The sequence below is a fragment of the Octodon degus genome, unplaced genomic scaffold (genome assembly GCF_000260255.1).
Source record: "Octodon degus isolate 3935 unplaced genomic scaffold, OctDeg1.0 scaffold00001, whole genome shotgun sequence".
In the NCBI taxonomy this organism is placed as follows: domain Eukaryota; kingdom Metazoa; phylum Chordata; class Mammalia; order Rodentia; family Octodontidae; genus Octodon; species Octodon degus.
This window is the reverse complement of record NW_004524577.1, coordinates 11,422,998-11,445,704: the sequence shown is the minus strand read 5'-3', so window position 1 is coordinate 11,445,704 and position 22,707 is coordinate 11,422,998. Positions and strand designations below refer to the sequence as shown.

General features: G+C 42.1%; 1 protein-coding gene across 9 annotated transcripts in view; it reads left to right on the top strand.

Moving 5' to 3' along the window:
* The window catches only part of Dst (dystonin), a 482,621-nt gene that overhangs the window by 384,179 nt on the left and 75,735 nt on the right, over window positions 1-22,707 (top strand). For all 9 annotated transcript variants that reach the window (XM_004623003.3, XM_023701151.1, XM_023700937.1 and 6 more), the window contains 7 exons: window positions 9,805-9,966; window positions 11,374-11,544; window positions 14,449-14,615; window positions 19,647-19,806; window positions 20,015-20,341; window positions 20,778-20,862; window positions 21,942-22,183. In XM_004623003.3, the coding sequence (XP_004623060.1) occupies window positions 9,805-9,966; window positions 11,374-11,544; window positions 14,449-14,615; window positions 19,647-19,806; window positions 20,015-20,341; window positions 20,778-20,862; window positions 21,942-22,183 (1,314 nt within the window). The remainder of the gene's footprint in view (window positions 1-9,804; window positions 9,967-11,373; window positions 11,545-14,448; window positions 14,616-19,646; window positions 19,807-20,014; window positions 20,342-20,777; window positions 20,863-21,941; window positions 22,184-22,707) is intronic.

The window sequence follows — 22,707 nt, the reverse complement described above, 5'->3', positions numbered from 1 at the left end:
TGACAGTATCTGTTGTACCCTTCAGATTTTATTTACTCTTTCAGGTTTTTACACTAGGAAGACAGTACCATGTTTTCACATGCAGGGCTGATTTATTTCACTTAAAGAATATCTTCCGTAATTGTATCCATTTACGGATAAAGGCCTCAAATTTAGCCTTTTTATAGCTGAATAGTACTCCATTGTGTAAAAATACCACATCTTCTTTATCTGTTCTTCAGTTGATGGGCATTTGGGTTGTTTCCAAGTGACAGATGGCACTGCTATAAATGTGGGTACACATACAAAACTGTAGCATGATGTTTTCGATTCTTCTGGAAAAATAGGAAGGTAATAGCTGTGTTGAATGGGCCCTCCAGTCCTAGCTTTTTGTGAAACCTCCACACTGACTTTCATAGTGACTGCACCAGTCTGCACGCCCAGCAACGGTGGAGAGGGGTCCTTTTTCCCCCCAGCCTCTCCAGCATTGGCTGGTCACTGACTTCTTGATGCTAGCCATTCTTGACAGAAGAGAATTTGGTTTGTTCGTGTGAAATTGTATATTTGAGTTATTGATAATAAAATTTCACTGATAAATGTCTAGGTCTTTAATAAGTTTAATAGTGGCATGGTATAGGATAGGAAAAGCAGCAGATTACGTGAAAATCCATTCCAGATCCGCGGCACCTGAAGAAAGTGGCTCTGCTCATGTGTGCTCTTCTCAGGTATCTGTGCCTGTCTTGGCTGAAGTTTCTTGCTTTAATATGGAAAGTACTTCCAATTTTATTGGCTGTTTTGTTTCTGTAAAGGAAAATGAATGGTATCATTAAACTGCACCTACTGAGTGAATTTGTAAGAAATTTATTTATTTATTTATTTTTTTGATGGAACTGGGGATTGAACTCAGGCCCTCGCGCTTGCCAAGCAAGTGCTTATTCTACTGAGCTATCTTCCCAGCCCCCTAAAAATTTCTTTTAGACATTTCCTGTGCATAAATGCATATAGTTCAGTTAATAAAATGTGAACAATAGAATCACCCCTCGTGATGAGGCATATTTTTATCACTGTCCCTGGAAAACCCCTTTGAACATGGGAAAAGCATAGTCTGAGCGTTGCAGTGATTTAGAAAGAGCAGTAAGTGCTCATTAAAGATACCGATGTTCACAGATGAGATCCTGCAGTCAGACAATAAATCTGGTCTTGTTTCTAAGCTTTGTTTCTTTTGTGATATAGTCTAAATGATCTTTATATTTAAAACCTCTTCTCAGTGAAATAAGGAGCTATTGTATATTCATTTGATGGATATCCTCAAAAGCTGTTAGGTATTTATGTAAAGTTTATCAGTTCGAAAACTATAGGATACCTTTAGTTTTCATTAGTTAATGGCTGATCTGCTTTATTTTATTTTATTTTATTTATGTGTGTGAGTGTGTGTGTGTGTGTGTGTGTGGCCAGCTCAGCCCACCAGGGAGCGGGGCTGGCTGGTATGTGGTGCTGGGGGATTGAACCGCGGTCCCTGTGCTTTGCTAAGCTTGTTCTAAGTAGGTGCTTTAGACCACTGAGCCATCTCACCAGCCCGCTGATCTGCTTTAGAAAGAACAGTAGAAACAGTTGTCCTGGTGCCTCCTTTTGTATTTGCTGAACAAAACATGCTGTAACTCTTACTGGTTTCCAATCCATGTTCTATGAGCTACTGGGTCAGGAGGGAGTTTTGTAGTTTTTATGAATAATACTGCATTTGTTTACCTAGACAATTTTCCACTTAGTATACACTGAACTTCATATTTTTTATTAAAAATATTTTTTAAACTTCTTAACCTCACCAGTCTTTCAGTTCTAAAAACTTTGTGTTTATTATTATTATTATTGTTGTTGTTGTTGTTGTTGTTGTTGTTTTTGGCGGAACCAGGAATTGAACTCGGGCCATTGCACTTGCCAGGGAAGCGCTTATTCCACTGAGCCATCTCCCTGGCCCCCAAAACTTCGTGTTTAAATTGATAAATTTAAATTTAGTTTTTCCATGAGTGTCTTATTGCTCCTTGCAATGTAAATTATTTTCAAGAATTTTTTTCCCCAAGGATTTAATTTAACTTTAGAAAGATAAGACTGCAGAATCATACTGTTTTCCTTATAATTTAGTTAGTACTCATGTTCCTTTCTAGAACACTTGCTTTACTGGATTGACTGTCTAGTCTCACAGCTGTCTGTGGCAGCGCAGGCCCTCCAGTCTGTGTCTGTTTTGTCAGAATCTTGATTTCTATCTCACCCCAAAGAACGATCGTCCCTGTCTTTATCCTGAGCTTGATCAGCAGCATCCACTGGAATTCTTCTGTTACCTAGAGACTCCTCATTGAGACTCAGGGCACTGAGCAGGGACTCCAGGTCTTCAAACTCTGTATAACCAAAACCTTTTGACCTGTCGGGATTGCTGGGCTCACGTGACAGAAGCACTGCACTGATACTTAATCCTCTGAAGAATTCCTTAACAGACTCTTCCGTCACTTCATAGGGCAGGTTCCCTAGAAAAGCAGGGTAGGGTGGTGATTTGGGAAGATGGCTCTGGTCAGTCCTGGGTTTCTGAGCAGCCCGTGGAGCAGTGGGAAGGATAGACCGGTCAACTGGGGGTGCCTTAGGCACGTCACCGTCATTGCTGGGCCAGGTGGCAGAAACACCTCCTTCCAGCTCATCCATTTCATCAGCCCAGCTGACTGGTTTGGAGACGTAGGTGGTTCCTCCACCAGACTCTCCATCCTCAGGGAGAAAGTCTGTTAGGGAGTTGGTCTCCCCTTCTTACTCTTTTTTGCTGAGGCTGCCTTGTTGGGAGAGGGAGAGAGAACCCAAAGGGGATAGTTTGTCTAGATCTCATCAAAATTAAATAGAATCACTTATTTTCAACTGGCTCTGCCCACCCTGAGGGTAGAGCTGACATGGTATGTGGCACCCAGGATCAAACCGTGGACCCCTGCGCCTGCCTAAAGTTGCCTAAGCAGGCGCTTTAGACTGCTGAGCTATCTCGCCTGCCCTAAATAGAATTACTTTTTGATTTTGTTTTGTTTAATATATTCTGCCCTTTTGAGGGGGGGAATTGAACTCAAGGCCTTTTCCTTGCCAAACTAGCACTTGAGCCCCTGAGCTATATCACAGCCCTTAGAATTACACTTTGAAAGACAAAATTATATCCAGTGGTCGAACAAGCTCTGGAATTAAATGAAAGCAATGTGTTTTTGTTTTGTTTTGTTTTTGGTGGAACTAGGGATTGAACTCAGGCCCTTGCACTTGCCAGGGAAGCGCTTATTCTACTGAGCTATCTCTCCGGCCCCGAAAGCAATCATTTTAAAAAGGAAGTTAAAAAGAAAAGGAAAAGAAGTACATTTTGAGAACAGCATTCTGATTTCCCTGTGTATAATAATATTGACTTTTTCAGGAAGATTCTTTTCCTCTTATTCATTGTGTTCTTTCCTCATGAAAATCAGAGTGATCTAGAGATCATGATTAATATTTAGCAATTTAATATATCTTGATTTTATTAACATTAGAACAATAACTTCAAAATAGTGGTATAGACTAAAATTAAGGGGAAAGCTAAACAAGTTCAGTTCTGCTTGTGTGTCTGTCCTTTCGCTACCCCAGTATGTGTTTGAATGTGATTTCAAGTTACAAAGATATACGTAAATTACCATAAATCCCAGTGTAAAATTAACAGTACAGATTTTTAACTTGATTTCCAAATCCTTCATTTGGAAGCTGTTTAGTCATGTTAAATGATTATTTTATGATTGAAAAACAACATTCTGCCTTCCTTTGTGAGTATCTGCGACTCTTGAAGTGTTGTTCTTTTCATAAAAGGTGGGATAGACTTTATTAAATAAAATTTGCAGTTTCTGCTACAAACTGAGATTTGGTTCACTGAGCTTACTTTAAAACAATATTTTCAAAGGACATTTGTTCAATAGATAAAAATCTGTATATGTGGTTTTATTGCATATTCAGAGGCGGGTCTTACCTTTTGCCTGGGTCTTTGCATTAACCTCCAGAGAACTACATGGATTTTAGTTAACTGCAAATACTCCTGTTGAGGGCATGGCACTTGCAGAAATAATTCACCCTGGAGAAGAGTTAGATTTGAACTTGGGCTATAAAAGAGGACAGCAAACCCCTGCACAGTGCATCGCAGACACTGCTCGAGCTGCAGGTTCTTTACTGTGAAACTGGCTTTGTTGATAGCTTGGAACTGGGGAGTCCCCTTTTCCCTTGGGGAGTCCCCTTTTCTCTTGTGGAGTCACGGGGCTTGCAGAGTGTGTTCTCCGAGCTCCTGGTGTCAGGTTCCACCTCCTCCCTGGGGATCTGTTGCCCCTTCCCGGGCAGGAGGCAGGCTCCTGGTGCTGATGTCATGGCTAGGCTGCCAGCAGTGGCTCCAGGTCCCTCCCCCTGAAACCGCTCTGGCTCGGGCTGGGCCTGGAGTTGGGGAAAGATGACTGCGAAGTTAGGTCACGGGAGGGTGTAGCACCGGAGTGAGAGAAAGCTGGCCGCCCCAGGGCCAAATAGGCAGAAGCTGCTGGAGCTGGAGAGGATGCCGCCGCCAGGACCCTGCAGCCCTGAGGAGCCAGCGCTCTGGAGCGCCCTGCTGGGTCTCCCTGCCTGCGTCCGCTGCCACTGCCGCCTCCTTTGCTCCCCAGCTCTAGCTGAAATGAAGGCCAAGCTGCGGCCACGCCTGTTGGTCAGTTTCCAAGGACAGAAGAGTCCTTGGATCTGCAGCTGAATGTGAGTTTCACCGCCTGTGCCTTAGAGGAAACCTCAGAGCTTGCTGCTGTCGCCTCAGGTGGAATAAGCCTTCTTACGGAGGATCAGATAAGAGTCTTCAAGATTTTTTAAAAGGGAAGTTACTGACAGTACGACATGCTTTCTGATTGTTTACTTTCAACTGCCCTGGCCTTTTAATATTTTTCTTTGGGTAGTTCTGCCTTGAAGAAGCTTAATATGGGAAGGAAAACTGCCTTTTGAATCAGTATTGTTTATAGCTACCCTACCAAAAGAGTAAAAGAAAACTTTTAACTTTTTTTTTTTTTACAATTTTCTTCTAAAGGTTTGTTCCGTGCCTTGAACTGAACAGCCCATGGCCCCTTTGTCTTTTAAGTTCCTGATGTATGGTTTATTTATAAAGGAGATGGGGTTTTGAAAGCCATGTTAATTGGATTACAGTTAACCAGAGCTCTGTCAAAATTCACATTCAGCCTGTTAAAATGCTTGCTCACTTGGAAATTTTAATCTGGAAACCTCAGCTGCAAAATTAGACTGAAAAGGGAAATGGATTGACAGTGGAATGTTCTGCGTGTTTGAGCCACTGCTAAGTGTGTTTGTTTTTTCTGTGTTTTGGATTGTGTGAACGGGAAGTTTGGGAAGTGGGAGAAGTGGAGGAAGCTTTCTGTTCTCCATTCGCGATGCACTTTGCTCTTTAGACTCACTCTACAGTCAACCAGGTAGGAGGATGGCCGCATTCATGCCCGTGCATGGCTCATGACCCAGTCACCTCACCTTGTACGCAAGGCAGCTGTGTTATTTGAGCTTATGTCTCTGTGCTGAAGGCACATGATAGTGCCGTTCAGAGAAGTAGCTCTTGAAAGATGCTTTATTACCTTATCTCTTACTTTCTGTGTCAAGAGCAGCAGTATTTGTTTTGACTGTCTACAAAATGGGGAAGCCACTCAGCAGACCAGACTGCTTACGTCAGAATCCTCCTTGTGTAGGGAAGGGTGAGGAAGAAGAGGACCTAAATATCGAAGACTGCTATGTCCCACAGCGGTCGATCTATGACACAGTCAGACTAAATGAACAGATTGACTCTGGCTCAAAAGGTAGCCTGTCTTCCAGGCATTTCACAGATCGGACTTTACCCTACAGTCACAGAACACTGGATGTTAGTTCTGTATGCTCTAATGGTGCCCTTACTTCTTCTAGTGTGTTTGAGCTGAGAGGCCGTGAAGCTAACAAACTAGACGAAAAGATGATCTTTGATGCACTCAAACTAAATAGTGATATTATTCGAACCACAGGATTACCCAAAGCCAAATCTCATGCAGAAAAGAAAGAGCATAGACGGTCGTGGAGAATGTTTGTCCCAGTCAATTTTATGGATTATGCAAACAAAAGTGAAAGCTCTTTTGTGGAACCTGTTGACGTGTCAGATGCAGCTTTCAAGGCCAGCAAGTGCAGATGGGGTACAAATTCTCTAACTTCCGAGGAGGATGATTCTGGTTTATGTGGTCCTCCTGCAGAAAGGGAAGAAAAACAGTCACAAATAAGAAGCTTGTCTTCAGCTGAAGATATTTGTGTGACAGAGCAAAATAGGTCCGGTTTTTCTGTCAATTCCATTAGTGAACAGAAAATCCCCCTACTTTCATGTACAGGTGCCTGCCCTGAGGATAACTTCAAAATGATTTTACACAGTGTTTCTCCACTGGAGGAAACAAAATGTGTAAGTGGTCGAAAGGCAATCAGTTGTTGCCTGCAGAATGATTTGAAGGACCGCACTGGTTGTGATCTACTACTTATGCCAAGAGATGGAGGAAAGGAGCATCTTTCTAACCCTGGACAAGAGGAGCAGGCTTACTGCCCAGGAGACTTACAAAGCAGAGCCCAAAGCCTGGAACTCATGCACGATCTCCCTCAGGATTCAGCGCTCTCTCCCCCAGGTCTGCGGAACAGGGACATAGACTGTAGTAGCACAGGTTTGGTAGAAAATGTGACATTGACAACGCAATATGATTTAGAAGAATCCACAATAGCCTCTAGTGGAGAAGAGGACGCTTCCCTTTTTGCCCAGGACTTGGAAGGGACTCCTACTCAGTGCTCCCTGAAATTGAGACCAGTAAAAAAGAAAACACCATCCAGAAAAACAGAAGGCCAGGCAGGAAGGTTGGACGCAGGCTGCAGTGGTTTCCTGGCAGGCCAGGTAATTCGTGGCCCTGTGAAGTTACAATACCGAAGCTTCTGCTTCTCTTTCCACGTGGTCACCAGTGTCGCTTAGCTATGATCCAATCCAGGCATTTATCTGAGGGGTTTGACAGGCATCCTGCAAGATGCCAGCTATTGATAAAGGATTAATTTGGGATCAGTTTGGGGGAAGGATAATTACCCCCAGCTGTTAAGGGTCCTGCTGTTGGTGCCAGGGACAGCACTGTCCACTTCATGCAAAATACCTCCCCTGTGAGTTCAGTTTAAAGTTGGGCTTTTACACAAGTTGTGACCAAAGACACTGCCATTTAAGGGCAGTTATATTGGGCTTATTAAGCTTCAGCTGGCTTAGTCATGAAGGTACAAGCACAGTATTATATTGTTGTTATCTTAACCCAGGTTAAGGACTTTTAAAAAGTGCTGCAGATGTTCCCTGGGAAGCTCTGTGTGTGAGAGTGAAGTTAGAGTTACTATGCTGTTTGTGCAGGCATTATGGCTCCTAACTTTTTTTTTAAAATAGTACATGCTTCCTAAGTTTTTATGCTTTAGGATGAGGTAAGAAAGTAAAGGGTGCAACCTTGTAATAAGCCAGAGGTTGTTTTTCAAGCCTATAATTTTTTTCTTCCCACTCAGATTGAAGTTCAGCTATTTTTGTACTTTTACTAACTCGTCTGGTAAACTTTGCCTCCAGGGCTGTTTTATTTTAGTTTCTCTGTGTTTGTGTGTTAGCTTGCTTCTTTGTGTTAGTTTGGGGTGTGTGTGGGGAGCGGCTCTCGACAGGCTTCTTGTTACCACTGATAGGAGCTTGGACACTATCAGAGAGGTTCTCAGCCTGCGAAATAATTGCTCTCATCAGCTGTGCGCTTTCCTTTGGCGTATAGCAGATGGCCTGCTGATTGGAAGGCCTAGCAAAATACTTTGTTTTCCTTGTCAGGGATTTTGTAGTTTATTTGAAGATAATTTTTTTCTCTTTTAGTCCTCAGTATATTTTTGTAGCACTTTGGGAAACTTCCAGAGTAGACCTGCTTTGATACACACCTTTCAAGTTGACTCAAAGCCCAAATCAGAGGTTAGGTAAATGTACTAGAACTTATATTAGTTAGGGTTTTTTCCCCTCTGGTCCTGAAGACTGTGAAAGAAGGAGAATAAACCTTTTCTCCAAATAATTATATGCCAGACAAGTTCCTGCAACTAAGAATATGACAGTTGTTCTAGATCCCCTGCATTTTTTTTTTTAAGGTAAATAATTAAGCATATTCAAAGCTATTAGTTCCTAGAAGTAGAAGCTTAGAAAGTGGTGTGTAAAAGAAATAGGGTTGCACTGCCAGGTTCTGTCTTTATCACCTTGTAGCTTTCTGCTGAGTTACTTGACAAGTTATTTTGAAAATATATAAAAACTTAAGTTTGTTAGATTTGGAACCAAGTGGAATCTTAGTGGAATTAGGTAGAATCTTAGTGGAACTAGGTGGAATCTTACATTTATGTGCGATTTTCATAGTATTGTTGTATAGAAACAATTATTCAGTATTGAAGTTGTCTATATGAACGTTCTGTAGAAAAAAGCAAGTTGGACTTGAGGCTTTCGGGGGGGGGTACTTTTAGAGGAAATGGTCACTAACTTGTTTGTTGTTCTCTAACACATTTATTCACACAGTAACACAGGCGCATCCTGTGTGCTAGGCGCCGGGCCAGGTTCTGGAGAAGGGCTTGTCTTCTGCAGCCTCTACATCTTTCAAAATTAGTTTTCCTGCTGTGCCTGTCATTTTCTTTTGAAGTGCCTTCATTATGTTTCTATCTATTCTGTTTATCATTGATTACTTGTATAATAGCCTTTAGCACAGAGACTCAGAATCCCAAACTGTGTTTTAGCTTAATATCTGTCTGACCTTCCAGCACACGTTAAAGAACTGATGTGTCAGCCACCGTGTTTCTTTTAAGGGATTAATGCCACTCACCTGAGCTGGAAATAAACTTGTGTACGGTGGAGTTCACTCAGCAGCTAATTATTGAGTATATATTACCTGCTGAGTCACTGTAGTGGTTGCAGGGCATAAGACTGCTGGAAGGAAGCAGGCAGTGACTTTGACTTCTCTGATCCTGCAGGTTGAACACACTGAATCCTTTGCCAGACACCGGCATTGGGGGACCATTAGTTGTATGGGGACAGAGAGTAAGGGAAGAAACATGGGGACACTGCTGCCAGCACTTGCAAGGGTGGTGACAAGTAAAGAGGAACCAGAGTCGTCATGCTGCTTAATGTGTGTGATCAGGTCCATAGATGGCCGCTGCGCCTCTTGCAAGCCTTCTGGCATTTTTATACGCATCAGAGGGACTAGGTTTGTAGGGACCCTTACTGACTTAGCACACATCGATATCTTTTTCTTTTCCTGTGTGTTTGTGTGTTTCGCCTCTGAGTCCACTTTATTTTCTTGGTACGATTCTCCATGTCCAATTTGAGTGTCAAGCTTCAGTTGCCAGCTAACAGCATCCTTCTGAGAAGTTCTGAGAATTCCTCCCGGTGAGGCTCAACCTGGGTCCATCTGCCCTTCTGCTCCTTATCCTGTTCTGTGAATCTTTCACCTGAGTTAAGTTGGGACAATAGAACATTTCTCAGGCTATAGTAATGAAGCCATAAAGGATGCATAGTCCTATTTTCTTATTTCATAGGTAATGTCACGTATGATCTCATTCTTGATATTCTTGAATTACTTTGATCATAAAATTTTTTATTTAATTTAACACATTCACAGGGTACCTATGGCCAATGACTAAGAAACAATTATCTTTATTTCTGTAATAACTCAAAGTTTTTACTACCTTATGACTATAAACACTCACTGTGTGTTGGCTGTATTGTGGCTTTTCCCACTGCAGGTTTTCCAAAAGGAAGAAATAGAACCCTTGCAGGTTAAACATCAAGATGTAAACTGGTTGGGTCAAGGGCTGATTCAGAGCGCTGCTAAAAACACCAGCACTCAGGGCTTGGAGCATGACCTGGAAGGTATCAGTGCTCGGTGGAAAGCTCTCAATAAGAAGGTAAGGTTTTTATCCCCTTCATCATTTTTGTTAGTTATTATTCACTGGCATTTAGTGTGACCTTTCTTCAGATTTATAATATCCAAGCTTCCCTAAACATGTCTACTTTTTATGTTGCTGTACACTGGATAGCCTGAACACAGATGTCCCCACGTTAGGCAGCACATAGGTAGAAGAAACTGGGCCTGTCCCCGTTGTTGACGGATGTTGATGGCACAGGGCAAGAGGCAAAGCAGGTGTGGCAGCAGGCAGCTGGGAAGCTGCCCCAGTTGAGAGAGCAGGTGCCTTGAAGGGCTCGGAAGCCGCTTCGCTCCAGACAGCCTCCTGTGTGTAGGGCTTTCCATGCACCTCACTGCCACAAGTTCTGCTTACTGCCTAGAGCACCTGGAGAGCTCACTTCCTATGCGAAGCCTTCACACTCTCAAATGTAATTGATTTCACATTGTGCAAGCAAAAGAAGGGCTGTCCCTGTGAGCCCTAGACCGAGGGTTTGCCACCTTCGCTGTAGACTATCAGTTCCAAATATTGTCCTACCTCACTTTCCATGAGGAAAGACGCTGGAGGTAGTGCTCTGCTGTCTTATAGCGGTGATGTGGATTCGCGGTGGCTCCTGACGTGAATGATCAGACGTTGCTGACAGCGCTTCCTGTTTTGTGCTAGTGCTTTTTCTTGTTGTCTTCCCTGCATTGAAATCTTAAGCAGTTTCCAGATCTTAAAATCCCATTATCTTTTAAGGTCTCAATAAAGAGGTAATTTCTTTTTGACAGTGATGTACGTTAAACACAAATTGGAATGCAGTGTCAGGTATACGTTCATTCAGTGGTGCTTATAGCATTTTGACCACATGTTTCAGTCCAAAAGGAGAAGAGCTATGAAAACAGCAATAGGACATCTCTGTGTAGGACGCAAAGACTGAAGAGACCCTAGAAGACAAAGGCCTTGGTTTGTGGGAAGAGACTCATGAGCTGGTGCTAACAGAATTTAACTGTTTTACATGCCAAAATCCAAATAGCTTTTGCTGTAATAATTTCTTATAATCTCAGTCTTTTATCATTATCCCTAATAGTCATCCATGGGAAATAAAAAGTGAATCCCAGTGGTAATAAATTGACTAAAACACAGGTTTTCAGTAATTTTAAATATTGGAATTTCTTTTTGCTAACCACAAATATGTTGGGCATTTCCAAGCTCGCACAGGTGTAGTCTCTGACTTGACTGTTTGGGAAGGTAACCTTAGGACTTACTTGTTGCAGTTTGAGTCCTTTTCACTCCTTTCAATGCTTTGCATAGATTTTAAGTGAAAATCTAAAGAGAATGTGTGATAAAATGAGAAATCAGCAAGAAAAGTGGTAGCCAGCGGCAGATTTCATTCTAAGTAAGCAAGTTGGTGTGCCTGGACCTCCACAGGTGGCTCAGCGAGCAGCCCAGATGCAGGAGGCTCTGCTGCGCTGCGGGAGGTTCCAGGATGCCTTGGAGTCCCTGCTCAGCTGGATGGCGGACACCGAGGAGCTTGTGGCCAATCAGAAGCCCCCATCCGCCGAGTTCAAGGTGGTGAAGGCCCAGATGCAAGAGCAAAAGGTAAGGTAGTGATACTTTTGTACTATTTCATATATATATATATTTTTTTACTGTTTCATATTAACTCTTCAAAATGAGCTGTATCAGTGGGCTGTCCTCACTAACGGGTTCATGCTGCAATAGATACTGTTTCGTTAGTCATTAAGCAAACACTTCCTGAATATCTACTGGAGTGTGGGCAGTTTTTGTTCTAGATGCTGGGGAATACATCACTGAATAAAAATAATTGGCCAGCATGGTGGCATATGCCTGTAATCCCAGCACTCAGGAAGCTGAGGCAAGAGGATTGTTGTGAGCTTTACCATCCTGGGCTACAAAGTGAGCTCAAGGCTGTCCTGAAAGACATAGATAGACCCTTTCTCAAAAAACAAAAAATAATAGAAATTCCTCATTGAGGCTGAAGTCCGATGAGAAGGATGGGATAAGGAGCGAGACAATGAACAAGGTGAATGTGGAAGTAAAGCAGGGAAAAGAGTTAGGAATCAGAATGACAAAACAAGGATGGGCAGGTAGGAATGCTGAAGAAGAGGGGATCTATATATGGTTTTAAAAATGTATTTATTTTTATGTATTTGGTACAGGGTCTTACTACACAGCTCAGACTCGTAGTAATCCTTCTATGTCTTCAGCCTTCCCAGCACTGGGCCTACAGGCGTGCGCCACCACTCCCAGTCTTGGTGGCTGGCTCAGTGTGCCCAAGGGTGGAGCCAGCATGGCATGTGGTGTCGGGGATCAAATCCCGGGTCCCTGCTATGTATGGTTTTGAATAAGAAGGGTTTCACTCACTAGGTGACATTTGGACAGAAATATTACTGTTTCCTGATACATTAGTCTATCTGTATGAAACGGTGTGAACTATCCACGGCCATCGTATACAATTTATACGGTCAGCCAGGACACACTTGATGGCATTTTCGCAGTAGCTCGTGGACTAGGACGCCAGATGTGGGCTTAGGGCACAGCACACTGGCTCGGTTTCCCCTATGGAACTTTAAAAAGAAAGGTGTATATTATTTTAATTTTAATTAAATTTAATTTCTTGGCCGGGGACATGGCTCAGTAGAATAAGCACTTGCCTGGCAAGTGCAAGGGCCAAGTTTGATCCCCGGTTCCGCAAAAATAAATAAATAAATTTAATTTCTTTACGTTTAAAACTTTTTTAATTAAAAATTTGTCTTTCTATTCCTGGCTTAGTTCACTTGATAAAGTTAATACTAAGAGTGTATTATATATTTCAAAATAGCTAAAATATTTTTAAGTGTTCTCAATACAAAAAAGTGGCAAATGGGAGGTGCTTGATATGTTAGCCTGATTTACACATTACACACACACATACACACATATGTCACATTGCACTCCAAAAATACATAGAATTATTATTTTCAGTTAAATTTTTTTAAAGCTTTCACACTTGGCCTCAGTTTTTTAAAATTTAAAGCCTACTCCATTTTAATTTCTGCATTTCATAGTATTTAAAATTTATCTGAAAACTGCAGGACATTAGAGTTAGAAGTAAGCTTTAAGGAAACACATTGCATTTGTGTCATTTTTTGTTTACTAATCTACACCTGCTACCATTCACAATTCAGTTTATTCTCCCAGAGTTAATTAACCATGCTTAGCCAACAAAATCCACTTGTTGAGTGGACTTTCTTAATTGCTGGAGGCATTGCTACTAAAGCTTACCAAAGTAATTTACCTAATTAGCTTTCCTTGCTGGCTAAACCATCTGTTCTACTTTGATTATAAAATAACTCCACTTGTGTCAACAGAGCACTTCCTTGTTAATACGTATTCCTCTTGGCTCTTACCTTGGAGGTCATGGTCTCAGAATACTCTGGTAATGTTTTACTTTTGAGTAGCTGTTGAGTCTTGAACCCCTGACTACCAGTGAGGGTCGGCTGGTAGAGGCTGAGGCAGTCAGTGTGCTGTCACCCGGGCCTTCCTTGGGGCTTTAATGCAGTGCCTGCGCATGGCAGGTGTTGAGGAGCAGCTGGCTCTAACGAGGTCAGAACCAGATAACTGACTGTGCATCCCCATCTCAGCCATTTCTCCAGGCATCTCGTGATGCTTGATTAGAATTAAATCGAATTTTGCTCCTACTGCCAAAGCCCAGAACATTGGCCTTATTTGGCCCAGCTTTGTTGCTTCTATACTATCTTGCTCTGTAATATTTAAAGGCTAGGTTTTTCATTTTCTTCCTCATAAAGGCTTTTAGGATCTAGGTGCAGCTAGTGAAAGGACCCCAAGCACTGCTCCTATTAGACTTGCGAACTTAAGAGTTTGACCAGAGACTTAACTTCCTTGTCAGGCCGGGTTGTTTAATCTGGGAAAGGATTTTGATAGTAGAAATGATTCACAGCAGTGTTTTTCTTTGTATAGCACAGGTAATTGTTGAATGTTTGAGCCGTTCCTATTTCATTAAAATGAGGGGAATTTTGTACTTTCCATGATTCAGTAGGGTCATTCCAAACCACACTTTGCCCTTTGTTGTTTTATATAAAAATTAATTATGAAGAGTTTAGTGGCTTTACTCATACTGGTTTTGCATATTCTGAAAAGCCCTACCACAGGTATCTGACACAATAGTGCTAAACCAAGTAAATTATTTTTAAAATCTCACTTCTCAGATACGTTCATGTCTGCATTCATACAAGGTACATTTCTGCCCTGTACCAAAAACACTTTAAAAAAAATACTTTTTTTTTTTTTTTTTCCCCAGACAGGTTTTCTCTATGCAATTTAGGTTGGCCTTGAACTCAAAGGGATCCCTCTCAGCCTCCCGAGTGTTATGATTCCAGGCGTGCACCTCCACGTCCGGCTTCACACCAGAAATGCTTAAAGCAGGTTTATGTTGTTTATTTAATTACTCTTTGTGTAAAAAACATTGTGTTTTTTCTCAAGCTTCTGCAGAAATTGCTGGATGACCGCAAATCTACAGTGGAGGTAATCAAACGAGAAGGAGAAAAAATCGCTGCAACAGCAGAACCTGCAGACAAAGTGAAAATCCTCAAGCAGCTGAGTCTCCTCGATAGTAGATGGGAGACTTTGCTTAATAAAGTTGAGACAAGGTAACTGTATCACTTGTAGTTCTTTTGAAAGAGTAGCAGGGCCCTTGAATCTGTTTATCTTGGTACCATGGTTCTACACATCTTTATTCTCTGACGATCTTGGCTGTGAATATAGGTAGCAAGGGTTGTGTCTTCTCGGTCCTCATTCTTCTAATGGTAATGGCTTACCGTCTCAGTGGCATCCCAATGTTTTGGATTAAGAAAGCATCTTCCTCGGGGTAAGTAGGGGAACTGTTCTTTTATGGCGTAGTTATTGTCTGCTCACTTTGCATCAAGCACAGAGCCAGGAGGAGAGAGGAGCTGGACAGGTCGCCTTTGTCCTCAGTCAGGTATAGATTAGTAGGATTTACATCTGTTGGAAAAAATGTGACGTTTTGAAGAGTGCTGAGGTAGTGTGTAATGGGAGGAACCTAGACTGGGGCAGGGACGTGATAGCTAAGCTGTGTGCGAAGGGAAGAGTTGGAATTGGCTAGACTAAGAGGCAGGTAGAAGAAAACTTGAGCTCATGAAAGCCATGAAGCCTAGAGCCTGGCTTCACAGGGCTTTTGCTAGTATTTTTCTTTCGGTAAATCCCAACTCACATTTCATTTCTGCACTGACAAGAAGTTGACTGTTGGGAATGCAGCCACAGTGAAGTATAGTCACTTAATTAGTTGGACTGAAAGTAGGTGAACTGGGCTGGCGAGATAGCTCAGTGGACTAAGTGCCTGCTTAGGCAAGTGCAGGGACCTGGGTTCAATCCCCAGCACCACATGCTGTCATGGCCCTGCCCCTGGCCACCGAGACTGAGTGTGGTGGTACACGCCTGTAATCCCAGAGCTGGGGAGGCTGAACAGGAGGATCACTACAAGCCCAAGATGCAGTCCATTAGAAGAAAAAGAAAAAAGTAGGTGAACCACTGAACAGCATGGTGTGCTCCGTATATCCCTGCCTTCTGTGAAGCTAGAAATTAGCAGAACTGTTTGCTAATTTTGGATTATGGAATACAATTGTGGTTTTAGGACTGCAGAATGAGGTACTCTTAAACAGGTGGAAGTCTTGTCCTTTAATGTAAGTCAATAGATTAACCTTATGTGTCATGTCCCAGGACACTGAGGCCTGGAAGATATTGGAAGATACTCTCAATATTTTTTTGTTGAGACTAAATGAGTAAATGTCTACATCTCAGCTCTACTTCTAAAACTGCTTTTCTTTTTCTAAAACCTTCTTCACAGTGGTATTCAGGGGCGCCGGGAAGATGGCTCAGTAGAATAAGTGCTTCCCTGGCAAGCACAAGGGCCTGAGCTCAATCCCCGGTTCCGCAAAAAAAAAAAGGCATTCAGTGGGAGAGATAGTAATGATAATTATGATTCAGACATGTATTACTCTTAATTTCAATCATAGTAAATTAAACATAATTACAAGACAGTTTTCAAATTTTATTTTTATTAGAACATGTTTGTAGCACATAATGGTCACATTCATGGTAGGTAATACACATAATATCCTAATTCTTTTTTCATCCCTTTCTCCTTCTCTTCTCTCCTTCTGTGTGTTGGTCCTCCTTTTTGCAAAAGATCTATGTTTCTGTTTCCTATTATCTGACTTAAGTTTTGTTCTTTGATTTATTTCTATTTTGAGTTTCTCATGTAAGACAAACCATACTATTTAAGCTTGTGTGTCTGATTTCTTTATTTCACTTCACATTATGGTCTTAAGATACATACATTTACCTACAAATGCTTCAGTTTTATCCCTTTTATGGCAGAATAGTACTCCATGGTGTATTGTCTCAGTTACTCTTCACTCATGGCTGGGCCAAAATACCCGCCACCCAAAATTAAAGAAGGAAAGGTTTATCTCGCTCACGGTTAGTGGATGTTTCAGTCCATACTCGGCTGGGTCCAAGGCAGAGCAGCACATGACAGAGGGCAGCAGTTCATGGTGGTGGAAGACAGCGAAGATCAAAGCGAGAAACAGCAGCTGCAGCTTCTAGCAAGCCCCTCTCCCTGCCTTACATTGTAATGCATATTACCCACCCTAGGGCAGGGGTAGTACTCACACCCATAATCTCAGCATTGAATCATGAATTAATTATGAACTCCAGAAACTGCCGCATTGACTATGTGAGGCTTTGAGGGGATACCTAGATACAAACCATAACATATATAAATGCCACCTTTTCTTTATCCATTCATTTGTTGATGGATGTGTAGGCCCTTTCCAAGATCCAGCTATTAAGAATTGTACTGCTGTGAATGTGGGTGTGCATATATTCCTGTAAACTGATGTATGTAACTCTTTCGGGAAGATACCTGGAAGGGGAATAACTGGGTCAAATGGAATTTCCATCTTTAGTTTTTTTGAGGAATCTCCATGCTGATTTCCATAGTGGTCATATTTGTTTATATTCCCATCAACAGTGTAAAAGGATTCCATTTTCCCCAGTAGCCTCACCAATATTTGTTATTATTTGATTTCTTTATGACAGCCATTCTTCCTAGAATAAAATGGCATCTCATTTTTTTTTTTAATTTGTATTTCTCTGTTGGCTAATGATCTTGACTTTTTTCATGTATTTATTCGCTGTTTGAACTTCTTAGCATTGTCTATCGTATTTCAATTCACCATTTTTGATTGGGTCCTTTTTTTTCTTACTTATTTGGTACAGGGTCTTACTATGCAGCTCAGACTCGTAGTGATCCTCCTGTCTCAGACTCCCTAGCACTAGGGTTACGGGGTGTGCCACCACAACTGGTTCCAGTGGCTGGCTTAGTGCAGGGCTGGCACCGCATGCGGTACCAGGGATCGAACCCGGGTCCTTGCACTTGCTAGGCAGGCACTTAGACTGCTGAGCTATCTGCCCAGCTCAGGGTCTTTTATTTTGGCGTATAACTTTTTGACTTCTCTTTATATTCCCGATATTAGTTCTCTGAAGAATATCAGGCAGAAGTTTTTTTTCCCATCCTTTGTTCTTTGTTCTGTCAGTTGGTTCTTCTGCTATCTGGAAGCTTTTTCTCTGATATGATCCAGTTGTTGATTGTTGACGTTACTTCTTGTGCCATTAGGGTTCTGTTCAGAGTCCTTGCTTACTGCTAATTTAAGTTTCACCTGTTTTATTTTCCCACAGGTTAAGTGTTTCTGTTCCAACAACTCAGATCTTTGCTCCATTTTGGTTTTAACTTAGTACGTGGTGAAAGATACATATCTAGCTTCAGTTTTCCTGCGTGTGGATAATCAGTTTTCCCAGCGCTGTTTCTTCCAAGGACTGTCTTTTCCTACAGCGTGTTTTTGACCCTTTTGTCAAAGATTAGGTAGCTGAATGTGCGGAGCTTATTCCTGCATGTTCTCTTCTGCTCCACTGGTGTCTGTTCTTATGCCAGTAGTATGCCTTTTTTTTTTTTTTTTTTCTTTCTTTCTTTTCTTTTTCTTTTTCTGCAAAGCTTGATTCCGTAGGGACTCAGTCCTTCTTGGCAGCTGCCTTCCTCGTGGCAGCCAGCATGTTGCTCGGCTCCTCGCGCATCCTGTTGGCGCAGATGTGTGTCCCCACCCTTTTCTTGATGAACTTGAGGGTGCGCTTGTCCTTGGAGACCCTGAGCAGCTCCATGGCGCGCCGCTCGTAGGGAGCGAAGCCGCACACCTCCCGGATCATGTCCCGCACGAACTTGGTGTGTTTGGTGAGACGTCCGTGGCGGCGGCTGTGCCTCGGTTTGCTCACATTCTTAGTCACCTTGTGGCTCTTGTTGAGGCCCACGGCCATGGGATAGCGGAGGGCCATGGCTACTCTTTTTCAATGGTTGCTGTGGCGGAAGCCACTGCAGCTTTATAATACAACTTGAAGTCCAGGATTAGGATGCTTCCTGCCTTCAGGTTGGCTTTTTTTTTTTTTTTTTTTTCCAGAACCGGGGATTGAACTCAGACCCTTGCGCTTGCCAGGGAAGCGCTTATTCCACTGAGCCATCTCCCCGGCTGCCCCCCCCCAGGTTGGCTTTTGGTATTTTGGGTCTCTACTAATTCTCTCTGAATTCTACAATTATTTTCTCTAGTTCTCTGTGGAATGCTGTAGGGATTTGGATTTGGATTGCATTAAATCTGTGTATCAGTTTTGGAAGTATGGCCATTTGGACAGGATCAGTTCTGCCAACCCAGAACCAGGAGCAACTCTCTTTTCAATTTACAATATTCTCTTTGGTCTTTTTCAGAGCACTATAGAACAAAACATTTTATTTTCAGGGCTGGCCTGATAGCTCAGTGGACTAAAGCACCTGCTTGGGCAGAGTGCAGAAGCTGGGGTTCGATCCCTGGTGTGTGGTGCTGGCCCCACCCATGGGGCATGCTGAGATGGTGATTGAGACTGGGCGTGGTGGCATGCTGCCTGTAATCCCAACCCTTGGGAGGCTGAAAATGGGAGAATCACTATGAGTCCAATCTCTGTAGTGAGACCCTGTACACCCTGTAGACGCTGTTCTAAATATAGGAAAACAAAAAAACACTTTTTTCCCCATTGTTCAGGTGATTGGATAATTGAATTTAATTCAGAGTGATAATCTAAAGCTTAAAAGAATACTGCATAGTAATTTCATCCATTTCTTGACCAGATGTAGTCCCATTGAAAGTTTTTAAAAATGTATTGTACATAGTTTGTGATTTAATGATACAGAAGGTATATTGTGTCATTTGTTGATTTTCCATAGTTACCTTTGTTTTCGTAACAAGCTAGGTTTCTCAAATCATGAACTTCTCTGAGAATTGTACATAGCAAGAAGCTAAGACACCTCTGGGTCCTGACATTGTATTACTGCCCTTATTTTCAAGGATTGCTTTAGATTTTCATTGGAATCAAAAATTGGTGTTTTATCTGTTGCTCAATGTGAATTTTTATTTCATCGAACCATTTCAGTGTGTCCTATAAATGTTAAGAGATTTGTTTTAATTTTAAATGATCTCTGTAAAAAGTGTTTAGAATAGAATAGTTAAGCATGACTAAAGACTTCTGTTGAATTCTTCACACATTGTTCATCCCAAGTGACCTTTACCTTGGCACATTTGTAGGACTCGTCAGTTGGAAGGTATCTCGGTTGTAGCCCAGCAATTTCATGAAACCTTAGAACCACTGAATGAGTGGCTCACCACCATAGAAAAGAGGCTGGCAAACTGTGATCCCATAGGAACCCAAGCATCGAAACTTGAGGAACAGATTGCTCAGCACAAAGTAAGCTATAAATCACACATCAGTAAGGCTCGGTTTTCCATTTTTTCATGGTTTTGTGACATAAATTTGAGTTATGTACTATTGTTATGTTTTGTGTACTTGCAAAGTAAATCCATTTCAAATACCATCCTTTTATGACATTTATGTTTCATCTTTATTTGTCCATTCTTTCTGTTTTGTTCTTTTTTCTTTTTTAAACTCTGTGTAGGCTTTAGAAGATGACATCATCAGTCACAGTAAACATTTACACCAGGCTGTTAGCATTGGCCAGTCCTTAAAGGTTTTGAGCTCCAGGGAGGATAAAGAGATGGTGCAGAATAAATTAAACTGCTCTCAAGTGTGGTACATTGAGATTCAAGAGAAAAGCCGCGGCAGGTCTGAGCTGCTCCAGCAGGCCCTGTGTAATACTAAGATTTTTGGGGAAGATGAAGTGGAGCTGATGACCTGGCTAAACGAAGTACATGACACACTGAGCAAGCTCTCAGTCCCAGATTGCAGCCCTGAGGGCCTCGGGGAGCAGCAGGCTGAACTGCGGGTATTTTGATTTATTTCATTTCATTTTGTTTCATTTTATTCATTTCAGTTGTCATTATGTTATCAACATTCCTTATTTCTCTATTTTATGTCTGTTATGATTTGGTTGATTCATTATACTCAAAAAGGTTTTGCTTATTTTTATAAGATACTATTCATGAAGTCACTTCTAAAGGAGATTTAATTTATCTAATTAGCAGGACCTTTCACTTTTTATTTTGTAATTTTATTGTTGCCTACAAAGAAGAATAAACCAGGACTTCAGTACCTCCACATAGCCTGTTCTCATACAGCCCTGAGTATTTTCCAAAAAATGAATGCGAAGAGTGAATGTTTGAAAATGTGAGATGTTCACTTAGCTATGTCTCTGAAGCCTAATTAATCTCCCAGATTTCATTTTTCTTCCTTACACATAAAAGTGGTACTTATATTTTTAGGTTCTACAAGAGGACATCCTGCTCAGGAAACAAAACGTAGATCAGGCGTTACTCAATGGCTTAGAACTTCTCAAGCACACCACAGGTGAGCAATCTTTTTAATCAAAGGACTGTGCAGTCATTGAGCCTTGCTTTCAGAGTATTTTAGGGATGGGCAAAAGACAAAACATTGTATAACTTTTGAGTACATTCCAAGGCTTCGTTGTGGAGAATGTTTTGAAGACCAATCAAGAGGGGTTTAACAGTGTGATCTCACTCTTTTCTCATGATCTCACTTGAGTGCCTGGTGGACATTGTGTATATTACTCATAACCTGAAACGCTTTGGCACAGGATATGGTCGAAGAAGCCCATGAGGGAGTTACGTTAGTTTTCCACTTGAAGAAGGCAGATGAACACGGAGGTTGCAGACGATTTTTTGGGGGGCAGATTGCACTGCAGTGACACATGCTGTGGCAGGACACAGACTTCATTTCTCCAGGCCTGAATCACTGAGAAAACAGTTCCTTGGTTTACGTATCTGTGAACTTTTTTTTAGAACATCTAGGGGAGACCAACTTGTTCTAGTGATTCTTTTGGCCATAGGAAGGTGTCACTTATTGAATCTATAACCAGTTTAGCACCATGAGTGTATGGGGAGCAGTTACCGTTTGCTGTGAGTTGGAGGAATGCAAGTAGAGCCTTAAGGTAGAAGCCAGAGCCCAGGACTCAGTTTCTGTGTGCCTGAGAAGGAGGTAGAGACACGCAAGGTCCACCAGAAAGGGCAGATGAGGGACAGCGAGCTGCCAAAAGCACAGAGAAGTTCGGGTGCTCGGGGTCGGCTTGTAAGCTGTGAAGTCAGTGACCTTAGTCCCGGTGTTCTTACCCCCTCTGCTTCAAAATTGAACATGCTATAGGATAGATGTAGAAGGGCTGCTTTCTTCATACTGAAGGTGTTTCTCAAAACTATTCTTTCTTGATTTTTACAATTATATTTTAGAACTGATTAAATTTGTCAAATCCTTGAAATGATGAAAACATAAATAGGGCTTCTCTTGGATCAAATCATCTTTAGAAAAATGTGTTCCTTTTTTCTCAATAGAATTTTGTCAGTGTACAATAATGCCTAAAGAAACCGTCCTCCTCATTTTTTTCTTTTTATAAAAAGTAACTGTTGCAATTTTAGGTGATGAAGTTTTAATAATTCAAGATAAACTGGAAACCATTAAAGCAAGGTACAAAGACATCACCACGCTGAGCACCGATGTTGCCAAGACGCTGGAGCAAGTGCTGGAGCTCTCCCGGCGGCTGCACTCCACGCACCAGGAGCTGTGCGTGTGGCTGGACAGAGTGGAGGTGGAGTTACTGTCCTACGAGACTCAGGCTCTGAAGGGAGAAGCAGCAAACCAGGCACACACGAGACAGAAAGTATGCCGTTTACGTACACTGTGTCCATTCGAATGTGTATGTGCGTTGTGTTGTTACTAATGTGCTGAAGGATGCCTTGATGGGCCAGGACTCAGCGGACACTGGCCGCAAACCAGCTTTTGAAGCTTTTATCAACCTAGACATCAAAAGTTCATTATTTGTTTCAAGAATATTATGGTTGGTAGCGTAAGTCTGCCATACAAAAGACAGCATGATGATAACGAGCGGAAACCCGTGCGATTTGGTTGGACTAGCAACATGGGTTTTCTGATGTGGCACGAAAGTGTAGTGACGCTGCCTTGATGATGATTCTTCAGAAATGGAGCCTCAGCAGCGTGGTCACTGGAGGGTGAAGGGCCTGGAGAGCTTCGGCTTCCCGGCCTGTGAGCTTTCGGCTGGAATGATGTAGCACTAGTTTATGCCCTCACATTGGAGATGACTTGATTCCAGCTTGTAGTATCTTCTTCTCTCCCTCCTCCCCTCCTTACCTCCCCCTCCTCCCCTCCTCCCCATCTCCCCTCTCC